Source organism: Pezoporus wallicus, unplaced genomic scaffold, assembly GCF_028554395.1.
Source record: "Pezoporus wallicus isolate ANWC-B61680 ecotype Strahan unplaced genomic scaffold, APGP_CSIRO_Pwel_v1 contig_12604, whole genome shotgun sequence".
Taxonomy (NCBI): Eukaryota; Metazoa; Chordata; class Aves; order Psittaciformes; family Psittacidae; genus Pezoporus; species Pezoporus wallicus.
This window is the reverse complement of record NW_026638783.1, coordinates 393,897-408,586: the sequence shown is the minus strand read 5'-3', so window position 1 is coordinate 408,586 and position 14,690 is coordinate 393,897. Positions and strand designations below refer to the sequence as shown.

Genomic DNA, 14,690 nt, shown 5'->3' with positions numbered 1-14,690 from the left:
CTGCAGCCAGAACAAGGCTGTTCTAGCCCAGTTCCTAAAGGCAGAATAGGAAATGCCCCTGTTCCCCCATGGCTTGGGCTAGGAATCCCTGAGCAAAGGCAGCCAGAGTGGCTCCCTGTACATCCCTGGAAAAGATGAACTGGATGAGAGTCAAATGACAACCAGAGGCTTTATTCCAATAGTCCCTTAGGATGGTTGCAGACGTACAGACACACGTACATATTTACACTCTTACACACCTCACAGAGCTTGGATCAATAAATTAAAACAAAAACAGGGGGCGGGGATTGGGCTTTTTTTGTTGTGTTTTTTTTTTTTTTCCTTTTTCTTTGTTTTTTGTCACATAAGAAACAGCAGCTCCCCGGGAGGGGGGGGGGCTGGGGAGCCACTGTAGCCTCGAAGACAGAAGCCAACACAGACACAACCCTGCCCCAGAGAGATGCAGTGACGGCGTGCTGGTCAGCAGGAGCCCACCTCACACCCTGGCTTCGATGCACTCCAGCTTGACCATGTCATCCAGCCTGCAGCCCTCGGCTTGGGCACAGTGGCTCAGGGGGGCACTTGGGCTCTGGGGGCAGGTTGCTGCAGGCTGGGGCGGGGGGGACTCGCACTCGTCCGAGGTAAGGTCCGGCACATCGTCCGACTGGCTGTCGGAGCTCTCCAGGTCGCTCCGGATGCTCTCGGGCTGTGCCAGGGTGATGTCCCAGGTTTTGCTGGCAATGCAGTCCTTTTGCTCACAGCTTGGGTGTTTGCAGGTCTGCTCCTGCTCCCCGTCCTCCTCCTCCTCCTCATTCTCTGCCATTTGGGTGTGGACGTGCAGAGAGTCCTCTGTGCTGCTGCCGCTGGCCAGCTGGTAGTGACTTGGTTTGGCTTCGATGTCCACCTGGATCTCCATGTTATTGCACTCCCTGCAGGAACAAGCACCTTTGTGTTACTGGGCTCCACTGGGTCACCGCTGGGCTGGAAGGATCACGTTTGCTAAACACGAGCAAGATGCTGCTTATCACCCTGCAGCATCTGGGAAACAGCAACGCTTGCTGCTCTCTTTGAGTCCTCCCAACAGCAGCCAAGATCATCCCAGGCTGTAAGCCAGGAACTGAACTGGGAAAACATCAGAGTGACCAGCCAGGAACAGCCCTTGAGGATCTTGAGTTACAGCTTCCTTCCTCAGCCTCCACACCACACGTGGAGGCTGCTCCCACATTGTCCCCAGCCCTCCTGGGCTAGGGAAAGGATCATTCCACTTGCCAGCTACCAGAGAACAGGCTGGAGCTGCTGCAGTCATCTCCCCGCCCACAGCAGCACCCCACAGAGCAGAGAAGATGCCAGCACCCTCCTCACCAGTGCCCATCCTCCTACCTGTCCTGGGGGTTGTAGGAGCTGATGATGGAGCCAGCCATGGCTCGAGTGCTGGCATTGTCACTGATAGCCCCCAGGCTGACAGAGTCTTTGGGGAAAATCTCCTTCTGGACATCAGCCTGAACTTCCAGCCTGCAGGAAAGAAGAGGATTCCTCAGGAATGCCTTAGATGGTCCCTGAGGGGCACCAAGCACTCATTGTTTGTCATGGGAAGGCAAGAGGCCCGTGGTGCCGGTGCAGCTCAGCTTGGCAGAGTTCAACCCCAATGGTTTCTCTCCTTAAGTCTCAGGTTTGGCTCTGTTTAGGTAAAGCCGTTCTGTTTTCCATGACGAAGGTGAAGTTGTTTTTCATGACTCACACGATTCCTGCGAAGAAGCGATTTGCACAGCTCCCGTACAGAGCCATGATGGGATCCTGGCTGCCACCTCAGCACATGGCTCCAATCAACCAAAGTGACTCATAGGCATGTTCAGAGAACTGTGGTGCAGCCTCCTGACTTGGCAAGCAGTGACCCTGCTTGCTTGGGAATGGGAAGCATCAAAGCCTCCAGCCTGGGACAAGAGAACTGGAAGAGCTTTAAGCAGGCCACGCAGGCAGCTCTGCACCATTCCCAATTAACCTGAAGCATCAGCTCTGTAGTTTGAAGGAGCTCAGTAGGGACAGAAACCCCTGTCCTCCTTGCAGGAACCGGCCCAGCACTGGCTCCAGAAGCAGCCTGAGCTGCTCCTGGTTATTCTACAACACAAGATGCCCTTTTTGCAAGGGCATGTAGTGATAAGACAAGGGGAATGGCTTTAACCTGCCAAAGGGGAGACTGAGATGAGCTCTTAGGCAGAAGCTCTTCCCTGTGAGTGTGCTGAGGTGCTGGCACAGGGTGCCCAGAGAAGCTGTGGCTGCCCCATCCCTGGCAGTGTTCAAGGCCAGGTTGGACACAGGGGCTTGGAGCAAGCTGCTCCAGTGGAAGGGGTCCCTGCCCGTGGCAGGGGGCTGGGACTGGATGAGCTTTAAGGTCCCTTCCAACCCAAATCACCCTATGAAAACCTACCAGGACACAGAGGGGGATGCACTCACAGCCTTGAAGAGCTCCCCAGCAGGCTCCTCCCCAGCCAACACCAGCCTTGGGGGCCTCTCCCCTTTTCCTGTGTGCCCAGCAGCTCACTCACCTGCTGTACTTGCCCTTGCCTCCAGAGAGGACCCCCCCATTGAGGGTGCCCCCCGAGAGCGCGGCGAAGCTGGCTGTCTCGCTGTAGTTGCCCTGCATCACGCTGAGCCCATCGGTGGGGCTGCCGCTGGTGCTCAGCACGCTGGTCAGCCCCTCGATGCTGCTCTCCCCAATGCTGGGGTTCTTCAGGGCTCGCCAGGCATCAGCCACTGCGGGAAGAGCAGCACAGGAACAGGGATCAGCAAGGGAAGCATCCGGCTGCGATGGTGCTGGCAGAGCTGGGGTCAGGCAGCATGTGCCCCATCTCAGACTGGCTCCCGGCCTCAGCCAGGGCAAGGAAGAGCTGAGACATTGCTTCAAGGAGCTACGGAGCTCATCACCAAGAGCCTGAAGCAAGTGACTGCTTGTAGGCAACGGCAGACATTCGGGTCTCGGTAGCATGATTACATTACAAGAGGCAATGGGCAGGGTCTTGCTTCACCCCCTTCCCTTCCCCACTCATCCCATTACCTGTGATGGGTCCATCATCTTCATCAAACTCGATTTTCACCCCCTTCCCATTGGCAGTGCTGACCCCGCAGCCACCGCCCCGGCACAGCGAGATGGGCACCACACCGTACACGTAAGCCAGCATGATGGGGACACCGATACCTGCAGAGGAGGATGTGCTGGTGTCAGAGGAGCAGCTTAGGCTTGAGCTGTGCTGGGCAGACAGAAAACTCTTTGGGGTAGGGACTCTTCCCGTTGTGTTCACGCTGCTCTAAAGCCCTAGTTCACAACCCTGCAGGCAGTGCAGGAGCCCCCTGTGCTGCTGCAGTGCAGAACAAGGGAGCTCCAAGAGCAGAGACAGCCTCAGCCGAACCCACAAGACATCAGCCTCCAAACCAGCCCACGGGCAAGAGGCAGCTCTGCTGTCAAGGGACTCCCCTATGGGCTGTGCACAGGCAGCTGGTGCTCCAGACAAGCCCTGGGCTGGCTCCAGGCCACCTCAGGCACAGCAGGATGTGGACGTGAAACAGAGCCATATGCCCAGAAGAGCAAAACCCCCATCCCACAGGGCTGCTCTACCCCTTGTCTCAGTGACCCCTGGCCCCCCAGAAGGGAAAGGGACTGTGCCCACTCACCCACACTGACAGCAGCGATGACTGGAGAGGCAATGACAGACAAGGTGACCCCACCAGTAATGGCCAAGTTCCTCTTGTGCTTGGAGGTTTTCTTTCCCTCGTATCTGCTGTGGATCTGACAGAAGGAGAAGCACCAGGTGAGAACAGAGCAAACACCAGCAGAAGACATTAATAAGCTTGTGATTTTACAGCCTTGTCAGCTGGATTAGCCCTTAAAGAACCTCATCTTGACCACAAATCAGATCTAGTAGGTGGGTCTGTGCTGTAGGAAAAGGAGGAGGTACAAATACAGTGCTGACACACCATTTCTTGCCTCTCAGTGCCTCTTCAGCAGCACAGACACACAACAGCATCACACAGTTCGGGGCAGTAGCTCAGCATCAAAACACGAGTGATTTATGCAAGCTAAAGTGTGATGCTCAGGGTCCAGCCACTGTCCCATAGGGCCCATCATCACGTGTTAAAAAGGGACCAGGTCTCCCCTTGGGTGCTTCCGGTGCAGGCACAAGAGTGATGCAAAATGCATTTGAGAGGACTCAAGGGCTACCAGCCACCACCTTCCCTCTCCCCACCCAAAGCTCTAAAGATAAGGTAAAGCTTAGAAGAGAACTGAGTTTGGGTTCCATGACCAGATCCACCCCTTGTATCAGATGCTCTGAGAGGAGAGAACGCCCCAAACCCCTCAGCAGCTCCAGCCTCCTGCTCTCCACACTCACCTTCCTCCCAACGTACACCGGGATGCCAATGACCATAGCAGGAATGGCAATGCCAGCGATGAGGGAGATGCCCACGGGAGCCCCGATCAACGTGCCCAGCTGCCAGAGAATCTTCTTTTTACGACTCCATGGCTTTTTGCCCCAGAATGTGCAGCCAGAGGGGCTTCACGGAAGGGGAAAACAACGCCATTAGCATGAGAGCGATTCCCGAGAGCCCCCGTTCAACTTCCACACGGACAGAACTCAGGAAGCAGGCAGACAACACAAAAAGGGTTTCCCTCTTTTTCTCCCCATCAAGATTAACTTGCTCCTCAAGGTGATGACCACACTACTGGGCCCTTGCTCAATACCCAGTACACCAAGAGCCCGCTGTCGTGTCAGGAGGAACCTGCTGTGGAAGAGCATCTAAAGTAGGCAGAAAGCTCAGCTCTTGGGGTCAGGCACAGCATTTGGCTGCCTGATCGAAGAGGCAGGAGGAGGGAGGCCACCAGGCAAGGGAACCCCTGCCCAGAGCCCCAGGGCAGCAGGGGCTGCTCCCCTCCTCACCTGAGGTAATGCAGGTCCGAGATCTCCTTCATGCAGAGCCAGCAGAACTCGCAGCCGCACACCGCGCACGTCATGTGGTTGCAGCTCCCGTCGTTCATCTTGATGATGTACGCGCTGCAGCGCGGGCACGGCTTGATGTCGTCGGCTGTGGGATGGATGAGAGCATGGGATGGAGCTGGGAGCAGGCAACAAGGGGGACCTCATCGTGGATCCACCCCTTGGTGGCAGCGCGGGCAGAACGCCTCTGCTGAGCGCATACAGTGGGGAGGTTGTGCCTTTATCTTCAGGGTGAGAGGATAACATTGATGGGACAGAGCCCACCAAAGCCATTTGCCTGCACAGCAGGGACTGAGAACAGCAGCTGCTTTAAAAGCTTATCGTGGCTTTGAACAGGATGTATTCCAGAACATGCTTAAACCCTGGGAACAAGTCATACCTGCCCTGCGCTAGCCAAGGCAGCAGCAAGAGTGAGCCATTACCAAATTGCTCCACTGCGGTGATTGGAAGGCCAAGAACGACAGAACAATTGGGAGCACAAGGGCTTGGAGAAACTCTGAACCTGACCTTGGAAAGCAGCTGAAGAGGGTCTGCAGCCAGGGCAGAGCTTGTGCAGCCCCTGGTTTGCTGCTGGCAGAGAGGAAGGGGCCTTCACCTCTTCCTTAATCCAAGCATCATCTGACGGCGGTTACACCGTGCAGCGGCTCAGGGCTTGCTGGCAGCCTCTGCAACACTCCACAGTATGAAATCCAGCTGCTGGGACCAGCTCGCACCTTATGAATCACCACATTGAATGCAGCAAGAACAGGGTGGGGGAAAACCACTGTCTCAAGAACCTCCCTGTCGGTGGCTGAGCACTAAGCTTCCTGGCAGGGATCTCCTTTAACAGGATGGGAAAACTCGGAAACTATTTGCTGCTGCTGGTTTGTACCACAGGCTGGGCTACAAGCAGTGTCTATGTTGTCCGTTACCAGGGCCCTCTAACTGGGGCATGTTGAATCTCAACACACCACGAAGCCACCTCAGAACCACCCACAGCAGCCCTGTTCTAAGAAGTTCAACTCCTGACAGAGAGGGGAAACCAGAGGGTTTTGTTTAGGGGTAAAGCAGGACTCTATTGCCAGGCTCAGGACAGTTGGTTTTAACCAACACTAACCCAGCAGACACAGCAGCTCCTACCAGGCAGCGTGGGAGGCTGTGGCTTCAGTCCCTGACATTACCAACACCTAACAGCACACATTGCTCCCCACACGCAGCAAGGCATGAACACTGCTCCTTGCTACTGCAGCAGGCAGACTTGAAGCTGCAAGGGTAAAAAGTGCCTGTTTGTTCAGGGTTTAGATCACGGGAAGTGAGAACATCCAAGATCAAAGGAGCCACAAGCCTAGCTGGGGCGGATGAGGGGAGCTGCCCTGACACAGAAGGACCCAAAGCACTTCATCACCTCCTCATCTGTTTTGTGCTCTTGGAGGAGCCCATCACGAGAAGGGGAAATGGCTCTGAGTCTCACAGCTGGTCCCACTGGTGGCTGCTGCAGACCCGCGGCTGTGCCAGACAGCAGCAGTCCCTGCAGGGCACTAACACCCCCCTGCTTTGGCAAGAAGAGTTTTTGCCCTCAGATGGCTCTTTCTCAGCCCCACAAGCTGCACTGCAGTAACCACAGCAAGGTGTGAATCATAGAATCAGAATAGTTTGGGTTGGGAAGGACCTTAAGAGCATCCAGTTCCAGCCCCAGCTCACACTAAACCTGGCTCTGTCCAGCCTGGCCTTGAACACTGCCCGGGATGGAGCATACACAACTTCCTTGGGCAACCTCTGCCAGCACCTCACCACCCTCCCAGTACAGAACTTCCTTATCTCCAACCTGAACTCCCCCTGTTTCAGTCTGAACCCATCCCCCTGTGTCCCATCACTCCAGTCCCTCATGAAGAGCCTCCCTCCAGCATCCTTCCATACCTGGGCCGGACTCCTGCCCATAGCTGAGGCCTGACGTGTGCTTGGTGCGTACCCGCAGCGCCTGTGCCCGCTGCTGCCGGGCCATGTCGCAGGTCTGGTTGGGATGCCAGATCTGCTTGCAGTGGTAGCAGAACTCCGTGTGGCAGCCGTCCCTCTCGCAGGTCAGCTTGGGGCAGCTGGCACAGCCGTAGGCAATGACCGCGTACCTGAAGGGGGGAGACACCAGGAGGATCAGGGAAAGGTATCCAGAGACAGGGATGCTTTAACCCAGCCTGCGGAGAGCCTGCAGCCCACACCCTAGCCAGATTCCTGCTCTCTCCAGTCCTATGCTTTGCACTGCAGGGCCTGAAATTAAGCAGAGCTAATGGGGCTCCTTGGGGCTGACAGCTTTGACACAGACAGCTTGCAATAGCGAGTTCTCTCCTCAATAACTCTTCTGTCAGTTCAGAGAGACCAGATCTGTCCTGCCCGTGTGCCTGGTTAACAGTTCACTGCTTCTGATTCAGGCTCCTAGGACAAGCTCACACTGCAATTCCCAAGCATCCCAGCTTAATACACGTACCCCAGTTCCTTAGGACAGGTATACAGGTGGATGTTATATGGGTGGATGAATCTAGGAAAGCTGAGGCTGTCCTGGGCACTTTATCAAGTGAATGATTCTAAAGTGGCACAACAAGGTTTTTCATGTACGGATACCTCAAGAAGCGTCCATCATCCCCACAGCATTTCCTTTTCTAGAGCAGTGAAGGACAACACTGTTCCTGGAGTGAGCCAAAACTTGAGCAAAACATGCAAGAGAAGAAGAGCAGGTTCAACCACCTCGCTTCTTCCCATAGGAGCGTGATGCTTCCAGCAGGAAATGTGCTGTGTACGCAGCAGTTTAACCAGCACCACCAAGCAGTGCTGCAGGAAAGCTGACTCGGTCCCCTGCAGTGAGCTCGCTTCCACTGGCAGGGGCTGAACTGAGCAAGTCCAGAGGTGCCCCCTCCAGCCCTGCGACACCAGGATGGCAAAGGGTGCTTGTGTTGATCATCCTCAGCACCTCTGGTAGGGGTCAGCTCTAGCCCAGGTTTTATATTTAGAGCCTGCGTGGCTCCAGTTGTGTTGCCTCTTCGCAGAGGCAGCAGCGTGAGAACCGCCGAGTGTGTCACACCACAGTGATTCACATCCCGTGGGAGTCTGAGCAGCTTCATCCTGCCAGGGTACAGCATCATCATCACCAGAGAAACAGCAGCTCCGCGCCCAGCGTGGGGCCGGGACGCACGACTGCAGCGGCCCCGCCTGCACGTGAAGCTGGGACTGGAGGGGAGATGGGATACAGGTGGCTTTAGAAGGCTGAGAGGGACAAATGTGACCTGCATGGACCAGTAGGCATCTTGTCTAGAGACAAGAGTCCCTTCCAAGGCAAACCATCCATAATTCTGTGAAGATCCCACTAAGCATCCAGTGCCTAAAGGGGCTCCAGGAAAGCTGGAGAGGGGCTTTGGACAAGGGCCTGTTGGGGCACGCCAAGGGGAATGGCTTTAACCTGCCAGAGGGGAGACTGAGATGAGCTCTTAGGCAGAAGCTCTTCCCTGTGAGGGTGCTGAGGCGCTGGCACAGGGTGCCCAGAGAAGCTGTGGCTGCCCCATCCCTGGCAGTGTTCAAGGCCAGGTTGGACACAGGGGCTTGGAGCAAGCTGCTCTAGTGGAAGGGGTCCCTGCCCGTGGCAGGGGTTGAAGCTGGATGAGCTTTAAGGTCCCTTCCATCCCAAACCACTCTGTGATTCTAAGATCCCACAAAGCATCCTTACGCTGCTGCTAACACGTGGCCAAAGACCTACCCCTGGCAAACCCCCCTTGATCTGACCAGCTGTGTTGTGACACTGCTACTTCAAACCGTAACAGCAGGCTAGGAAAGCTCAGTGTAATGCAATAAGCAACCCAATGCTCTAAATTACCCCCTCAAAAAGTGGGGTTTTCTAAACACTCAAGCAGCAAATCCTATGAGAAATTACAGTTGTCACCATTTATCTTCTATTCCTTGAGCTGAAATGACCAATACCATGGACAAGCCCAAAGCTGTGGGGGAACAAACTACGTGACTGTCTATTAGGGAAAGAAATAACACATCCCTGCATTCAAGGTCAACTCGGAAGAGGCTGTCGAAGCGATGTCCCCAGGATTAACTGTGGCAGGATCTGGGTGGCCAACATGTGGCCCTTCTTCACCTGACTCCCAGCACATCGCTGAGTTCAACAGCCAGGCTCAACCCCAGCAGAGGAAAGGGAAACTTTGACTTCTCCCCATGCAGCAATGACAGCAAAGGTCTTCCCAAGGCTGTGGAATTGCACAGCTCTGCCGCCAGCCTATTCCTTGGATGGCCACGAGTTGCCTCCATCCCTCTTCCCGTTGCTCCACGCGAGCCAGAGCCTCAGCAGCCTCATTCACTGAGCTCAGCCTACACAGCTCCGCTCCTCTAATGGCTCTGTTATTCTCGCAGGCTTCCAGGAGAGCTGCTGTGTGACAAGCACTAGACAGTGATGCCACCTGACTGGAGCAAGGAAAAACAAGAGCTGCAAACATAGAAAATGATTTGTACCGCAACTGATGGCGCATCAATTGACCGGCGTTTCCATGCCAACACGCACCGGTGTAGTGCTGCTCCTCCTCCTCCTCCCCACGGGCTCTTTCATTTATGAAAGGCTGGGACGTGTGGAAGGGGCAAGGATGCTGTGTGCCACGCACCCATCACCCAGCAGCCCCTCACTGCCACCACCCCAGCACGGGGGGGACAGCCGGTGCTGAGCATCGCATGCCCCAGCTCCCGCTCCGTACACCAGCACTACTACAGTGGGAAAGCCTGGTGTAAATAATTCATACCCTGATGTTACAGAAGCAGGGAGACCCAAGCTGGCTGGCAAGAATGAATAGGGTGATTAATTCCTCTCCCTGCCGGAGGGCTGAATTCCAGCAGCCTTTGTTCAGTGCTGCAGACACACCAGCAGCACTGGTCCGTGAGCATTGCCTGGTCTCCAGCAACCCCAGGGTCGCTTCTTGCTTTGCTGGGCAGCTCAGAGGAGGGTGCCCATGCACATTCCTTGGTCAGCCAAGGGAGAGGCTTTTGCTGGCAGGAGGAGCTGTGGGTGACACCGGTGTGCACAAACCCCCTCAAGACACAGATCAGGCTCAGGCTGGGTGACTGCCCCTGCGCTGGGGGCCGGCTCCTTCCAACCAGGCAGCCTGGGTGATGCACCTCGAGTTTACACCTTATCCTGAGCACAGAGAGACACCACAGCAGCCAAGGAGCCGAGATTCAGTAAGCAGGAACAGGGTTTTCTCTAGCCAGCTAACAGCACTGACAGCAGGGGCATTCCCTCTGGTACTGCTCCATGGCAGCACAACCTGCTCTATCACCCTCCTCTTATCCCCAGAGCTCCTGCGACAACAAGATCCAACACTCGATTTTGCTTCTGCAAGGAGAGAAGCTGTTGTTTGCTATTAACACTGCCCTTTGAAGAAACAAGCCCTTTACACAGCTGCTCAAAGCAATGGGGAACCTGAGCCAGGCTGGGTTTGCATACGAAGGCTATTCCACTGCCCTGATTAAATCTTCACAACCCTCCCACCACGCTTTCCATGCTGACTGCTAGGTCAGACTTTCCTTTCATGTTCTTGCTACCCAAATTGCAGTCCAAGCCGAGTTGTAGCTCAACTTCACAGCACTTCTCTAAGTTTCCTGAATGAAGCCCTTTTCCAGGCAGCTTTGGCTTAGACTCAAACAGAAACCTAAGAGAGTTCATTTGAAGGAAAAGAGAAGAGAAAATGAAAGCAATGCGCAGATAACTATAAAGTCATCAAGCTTGGCTGGGCTGACTTCTGGCCAGGCAGACGTTGCCTCATTTGGGTAATGGGCAATGAGGCAACATCCCTCCTCTGGGCCATGAGCTCACATCCTCACTGGGAAAAAGTGACCGGTTGTGGTTCCCTCTTCCCCACTACGGATGCTGCAGGGTGTCCCCATGGCTGGCACGACCAGGAAACTCCACACTTCCTATTTGTGCTTTCTTTTAAATGAGAGAAACTGTGGCTCACCTAAAACCCCCTTCAAGTCCTATTACTCATAGCTGGGTTGTCTGGACTTCATTAGCCCCAAGATCAAACCCTGGTGCTCTAGGAGGCAGCAGGGATAGACAGTGATGCTTTGGTACCCAAGGCCCATCAGCTGTCCTGGGGACTCCTGACAAGGGGCACAAGTTATTCCTGGGGAGATTCCAACTGGATACAAGAGGGAAATTTTTCCCATTGAGAACAACCAGCCACTGGAATGATCTGCCCAGGGAAGTGGTGACTCCCCAGCACTGGGCACTGTTAAGGTTCAGCTGGACAGGGCGCTGGGACATCCTGTTTAGGCCATGCTTTGCCTGGAAAGGCCGGACCTGTTGATCTTCCAACCTGGGATACCACACAGCAAAGAGCTCCTGGGTGCAGGCTCTCCCTCGGCACTCGGTAGCACTGGAGGTGCGCAGCAGCAGCACCAGCACCCCACCGGGAGCGAACCAGCCCTCCTGTGCCCTCCCCGGCACCCAGACGGGAACGGGCAGCACCCCAGGAGGAGGCCACGTCCCGGGGCCATCCCAGCTGGGATGTGATCCCCAGGGGACCGTGGATCCGCATCACCCACGTACCCCAGCACCCAGCAGGACCTGGGGGGGGGGGGGGGGCTCCCTTCCCGCACCGTCCCCGGAGGGCATGGCCGGGGCAGCACCGCACGGGGCCGGGGCAGCGCCTCACTCACCCGCAGTCGGGGGCCGGGCACCAGCGGCAGTCGGGGTCGGCGGCGAGGCAGCGGCGGAGCATGAACTCCTCGTACTTGGCGACGAGGTGCGGGGAGTCCCGGAGCAGGCGGCGGATGTCGGCGGGGTTGAGGCGCTCGCTGCACTCGGGGCAGCAGATGTTGACGCGGGACTCGGTGATCTCGATGCGCAGGTACTGCCGCAGGCAGGCCCCGCACGACCGGTGCGGGCACGACAGCAGGCGCGGGGCGTTCTCGGCCGGCTGCCGCACGAGGCACAGCGGGCACTCCAGCTCCTCTTCGCCGCCGCCCTCCGGGACCACCGCCGCTTCCTCGGGGGGCGGCAGAGGCGGCGGCGGCGGAGGAGGAGGAGGAGGCGGCGGGGCCGGCGGGGCGGCGGGGGGCGGCGGCGGCGGGGCGGCGGGAGGCGGCTCGGCCTTAGCGCGGCGGCGGCTGCCCGCGGCGGAGGCGGCGGCGGCGGAGAAGACGCTCTGGAAGGAGAGGCGGCGGCGGCGGCCGGGCTTGGGGCACTTGGCGGCGGCCGAGTGGATGGACGAGGAGCGCGGCGACTCGGAGTCCCGCTCGGAGCCCATGGCGGCGGCTGGAAGTCAGCGGTGTCCGGTCACGGCGAGAGTCGCTCCGGGGGCTCCGGCTCCCACCGGGCGCTGCCTGCACGGCTCTGAAACGACAACGGCGGCGGAGCTGAGGGAGGGAGAGAGGGAGAGAGGGAGGGAGGGAGGGAGGGAGAGAGCGCGGCGCCCGCCCCGGCCCGCTCCGCTCCGCCCCGCCCCGGGCGCGGCCGCCGCCGCCGCCATTTTGGTTGCTGGCAGCGCCCAGGGGCAGGCCTGAGGCCGCGGGGCAGGAGGTAACGCTGGGGCATTATGTGCCCCGGCTCACCTCAGGGCTCTCGGCCCGGCTCCCTCAGCCCCCCCGGCTCCCCTCAGCCCCCCCGGCTCCCCTCAGCCCCCCTGGCTCCCCTCAGCACCCCCGGCTCCCTCAGCACCCCCGGCTCTCCTCAGCCTCCCCGGCTCCCCTCATCATTCCCACTCTCCGAGGCTTCCTCCGTTCCCATCCCAACCCAGGCACTACCACGGGTTGGGAAGGAGCGTGCCCCTCTTACAAGGACAAGTGAAGGGCTGTTCCCCAGGGGCAGGTTGCTTTCAAATGTGTTTCTGGTTGGAGAGAGGGGCCTCGAACCACAGGAGTCCCCTCCAAATGCATTCATCCCCGTGGCGCATCCCGTCCCTTCCTGTGGGACTCCTTCTACAGCAGCTGTGGAGATTCCCTTGCCCAGGAATGCTTCCTGGTGCGGGCTTTCGGCTCTCCCATGCACCGGCGCTGCCATTACAAGCCACGTTCCTCCTGCACCCATGCAGAGCTGCCGAAGCCCCCGCTCCCCTGCAGGGCTCTGTCAGTCCCCGGCTCCCGCTGCCGTCAGCCATGGGACAGCGCTGCCCGCTGCGCAGGGGAGGGAGGTGAAGCAGGCGGCTCTGCTGTGCCTGTGCCGCGCTCAGACCCGCACGGAAGGGGCTGCTCGCCCTGCTGGCTGCCAGCTCCCGACAGCCCGGGCTGCAGGCCCTGCCATGCGGGTGACAGGACAAGAGCGGCTCCGTGGCTGCCTCCCGACCGTCGCCGCTCCTGAACTCGTTTCAGCACAGCCTCTTTGCACGGTGATCGCCAGGCTCCCTCCCGGCTGCTCTCAGTGCCCCAGGGATGGAGAACAAGGTGTAGGGAACCAAACCCAGGCTGACAGACAGAAGCACCGGGGGTTTGATGCTGCCTGACTTGCCGTAGGCAAAGACCCCGTGCCTGTCTGCAGCAGGGATAATGATGATGCTTCCCTGTTTGATGGACGGCAATGAAGGCACAGAGGGAGTAAATCACCTGGATAGGAGCACACAGCACACTGGATAGGAGCCAGTCCCCTTCATCTCTCCTGTTACCTTCCCTGTCCTTCTCTGCCTGTCACGCACCCTCACTTGGTGCTTATCCCAAGGTGCCTGCTGCCCGCAACTCCTTCCCTACAGCTTATGTTCCCCAGACATGTGCCAGCTCTCCCTCACTTCGGCTGTGCTCCGGCGTTACTGCAGCACCACACATGGCTCTGGCCCAGCTGGGAGGTTTGGACCACACTTAGGATTGGCCTCTGTTAAATTCCCACCTGGGACAAGAGCCCTGTTACTGTCATGGGGGCGAAACAGTTCTGCTCCAGGAGAGGCAGGGATGCTACAAGGGTGCTTGTGGAGCCGGGTGAGCTGCTGGGCTCTGGTCCCTGGCAACTGTGGGCAGGCATGAGGATGCTCAGCACTTCTCTGATCCTTGTGATGTGGAGCTTTTGAAGTTGAAAGGATCCTCTCCCCATGTCGGTGGTGGGAAAGGAAGGCCAGAGAAAGAAAGGAGAGATGTACTGGTGTGAAACAAGGTTCTATTGAAACGTCTGAGATGAGGCAGGTATACGGCATCTTCAAACGGCTGTCGCTGCCCCTCTGCAGCAGAGACCGGTTTGCTTTGATGATTTCCGTAGAAAAATCACACTGGTGAGTGAAACAGAGAACCCTGCGTAGGGTTTGTGTGGGACGGGTCTCGCAGACAGAGCTCTGCCAGCTCAGCCCTACGTCCTGTGCAGCGCAGGAGCACAGACTGGAACTAATTGTGGGAAGGTTTCGTCTCCAAAGCTAATGCGAGACAGGCCTGAATTACCAGCACTGCAGACACAAACAGAGCAGAACCAGCTGGAGTCCTGGGAAAGGCATCAGCTCACAGGGCAGCGATGACTCCTCATTCCCTTAGACGAGGAATCATGACACAAACAGGGCTGGGGGAGGCTGGGGAACATCCGAGGGGCTCACGCTGCCTTCAGAGCCATTCCCTGCTCCGGAGCTGTGCACATCTCTTGCCAGTCTTTGTGTCTGCGGGAATTCAGTGCCTTCCTGGAGCTCAGACACAGCCTCCTGCTTGTCCTGCCCCCATCGCGGTGCACACACAGCATCCACCTGAAAACACGTCCTCCACGGCTGAGGTGTTGCTCCGTGGCAAGTTTCCATTGCCCTTGCCAGG

At 57.6% G+C, this 14,690-nt stretch overlaps 1 protein-coding gene across 1 annotated transcript; it reads right to left on the bottom strand.

Moving 5' to 3' along the window:
* Nucleotides 1–423: 423 nt before the first annotated feature.
* RNF19B (ring finger protein 19B) lies at nucleotides 424–12,285 on the bottom strand. Its single transcript, XM_057412578.1, has 9 exons — nucleotides 11,637–12,285; nucleotides 6,861–7,066; nucleotides 4,908–5,052; nucleotides 4,362–4,524; nucleotides 3,646–3,760; nucleotides 3,032–3,172; nucleotides 2,523–2,730; nucleotides 1,360–1,491; nucleotides 424–908 (listed from the first exon to the last, which is right to left on the bottom strand). The coding sequence occupies exons 1-9, from the start codon at nucleotides 12,224–12,226 to the stop codon at nucleotides 476–478; spliced, it is 2,133 nt and encodes a 710-aa protein (XP_057268561.1). The 5' UTR covers nucleotides 12,227–12,285; the 3' UTR covers nucleotides 424–475.
* Nucleotides 12,286–14,690: the final 2,405 nt, after the last annotated feature.

What these genes read in the sequence shown, in the direction of transcription:
- RNF19B (XM_057412578.1), bottom strand. Translation starts at nt 12,226, where the DNA reads ATGGGCTCCGAGCGGGACTCCGAGTCGCCGCGCTCCTCGTCCATCCAC. An exon ending in TGGGCAGGAGTCCGGCCCAG is followed by an intron (nt 5,053 to 6,860) that starts GTATGGAAGGAT and finishes TCCATCCCACAG; the next exon opens with CCGACGACATCAAGCCGTGC. An exon ending in GGCAAGGGCAAGTACAGCAG is followed by an intron (nt 1,492 to 2,522) that starts GTGAGTGAGCTG and finishes TCTTTCCTGCAG; the next exon opens with GCTGGAAGTTCAGGCTGATG.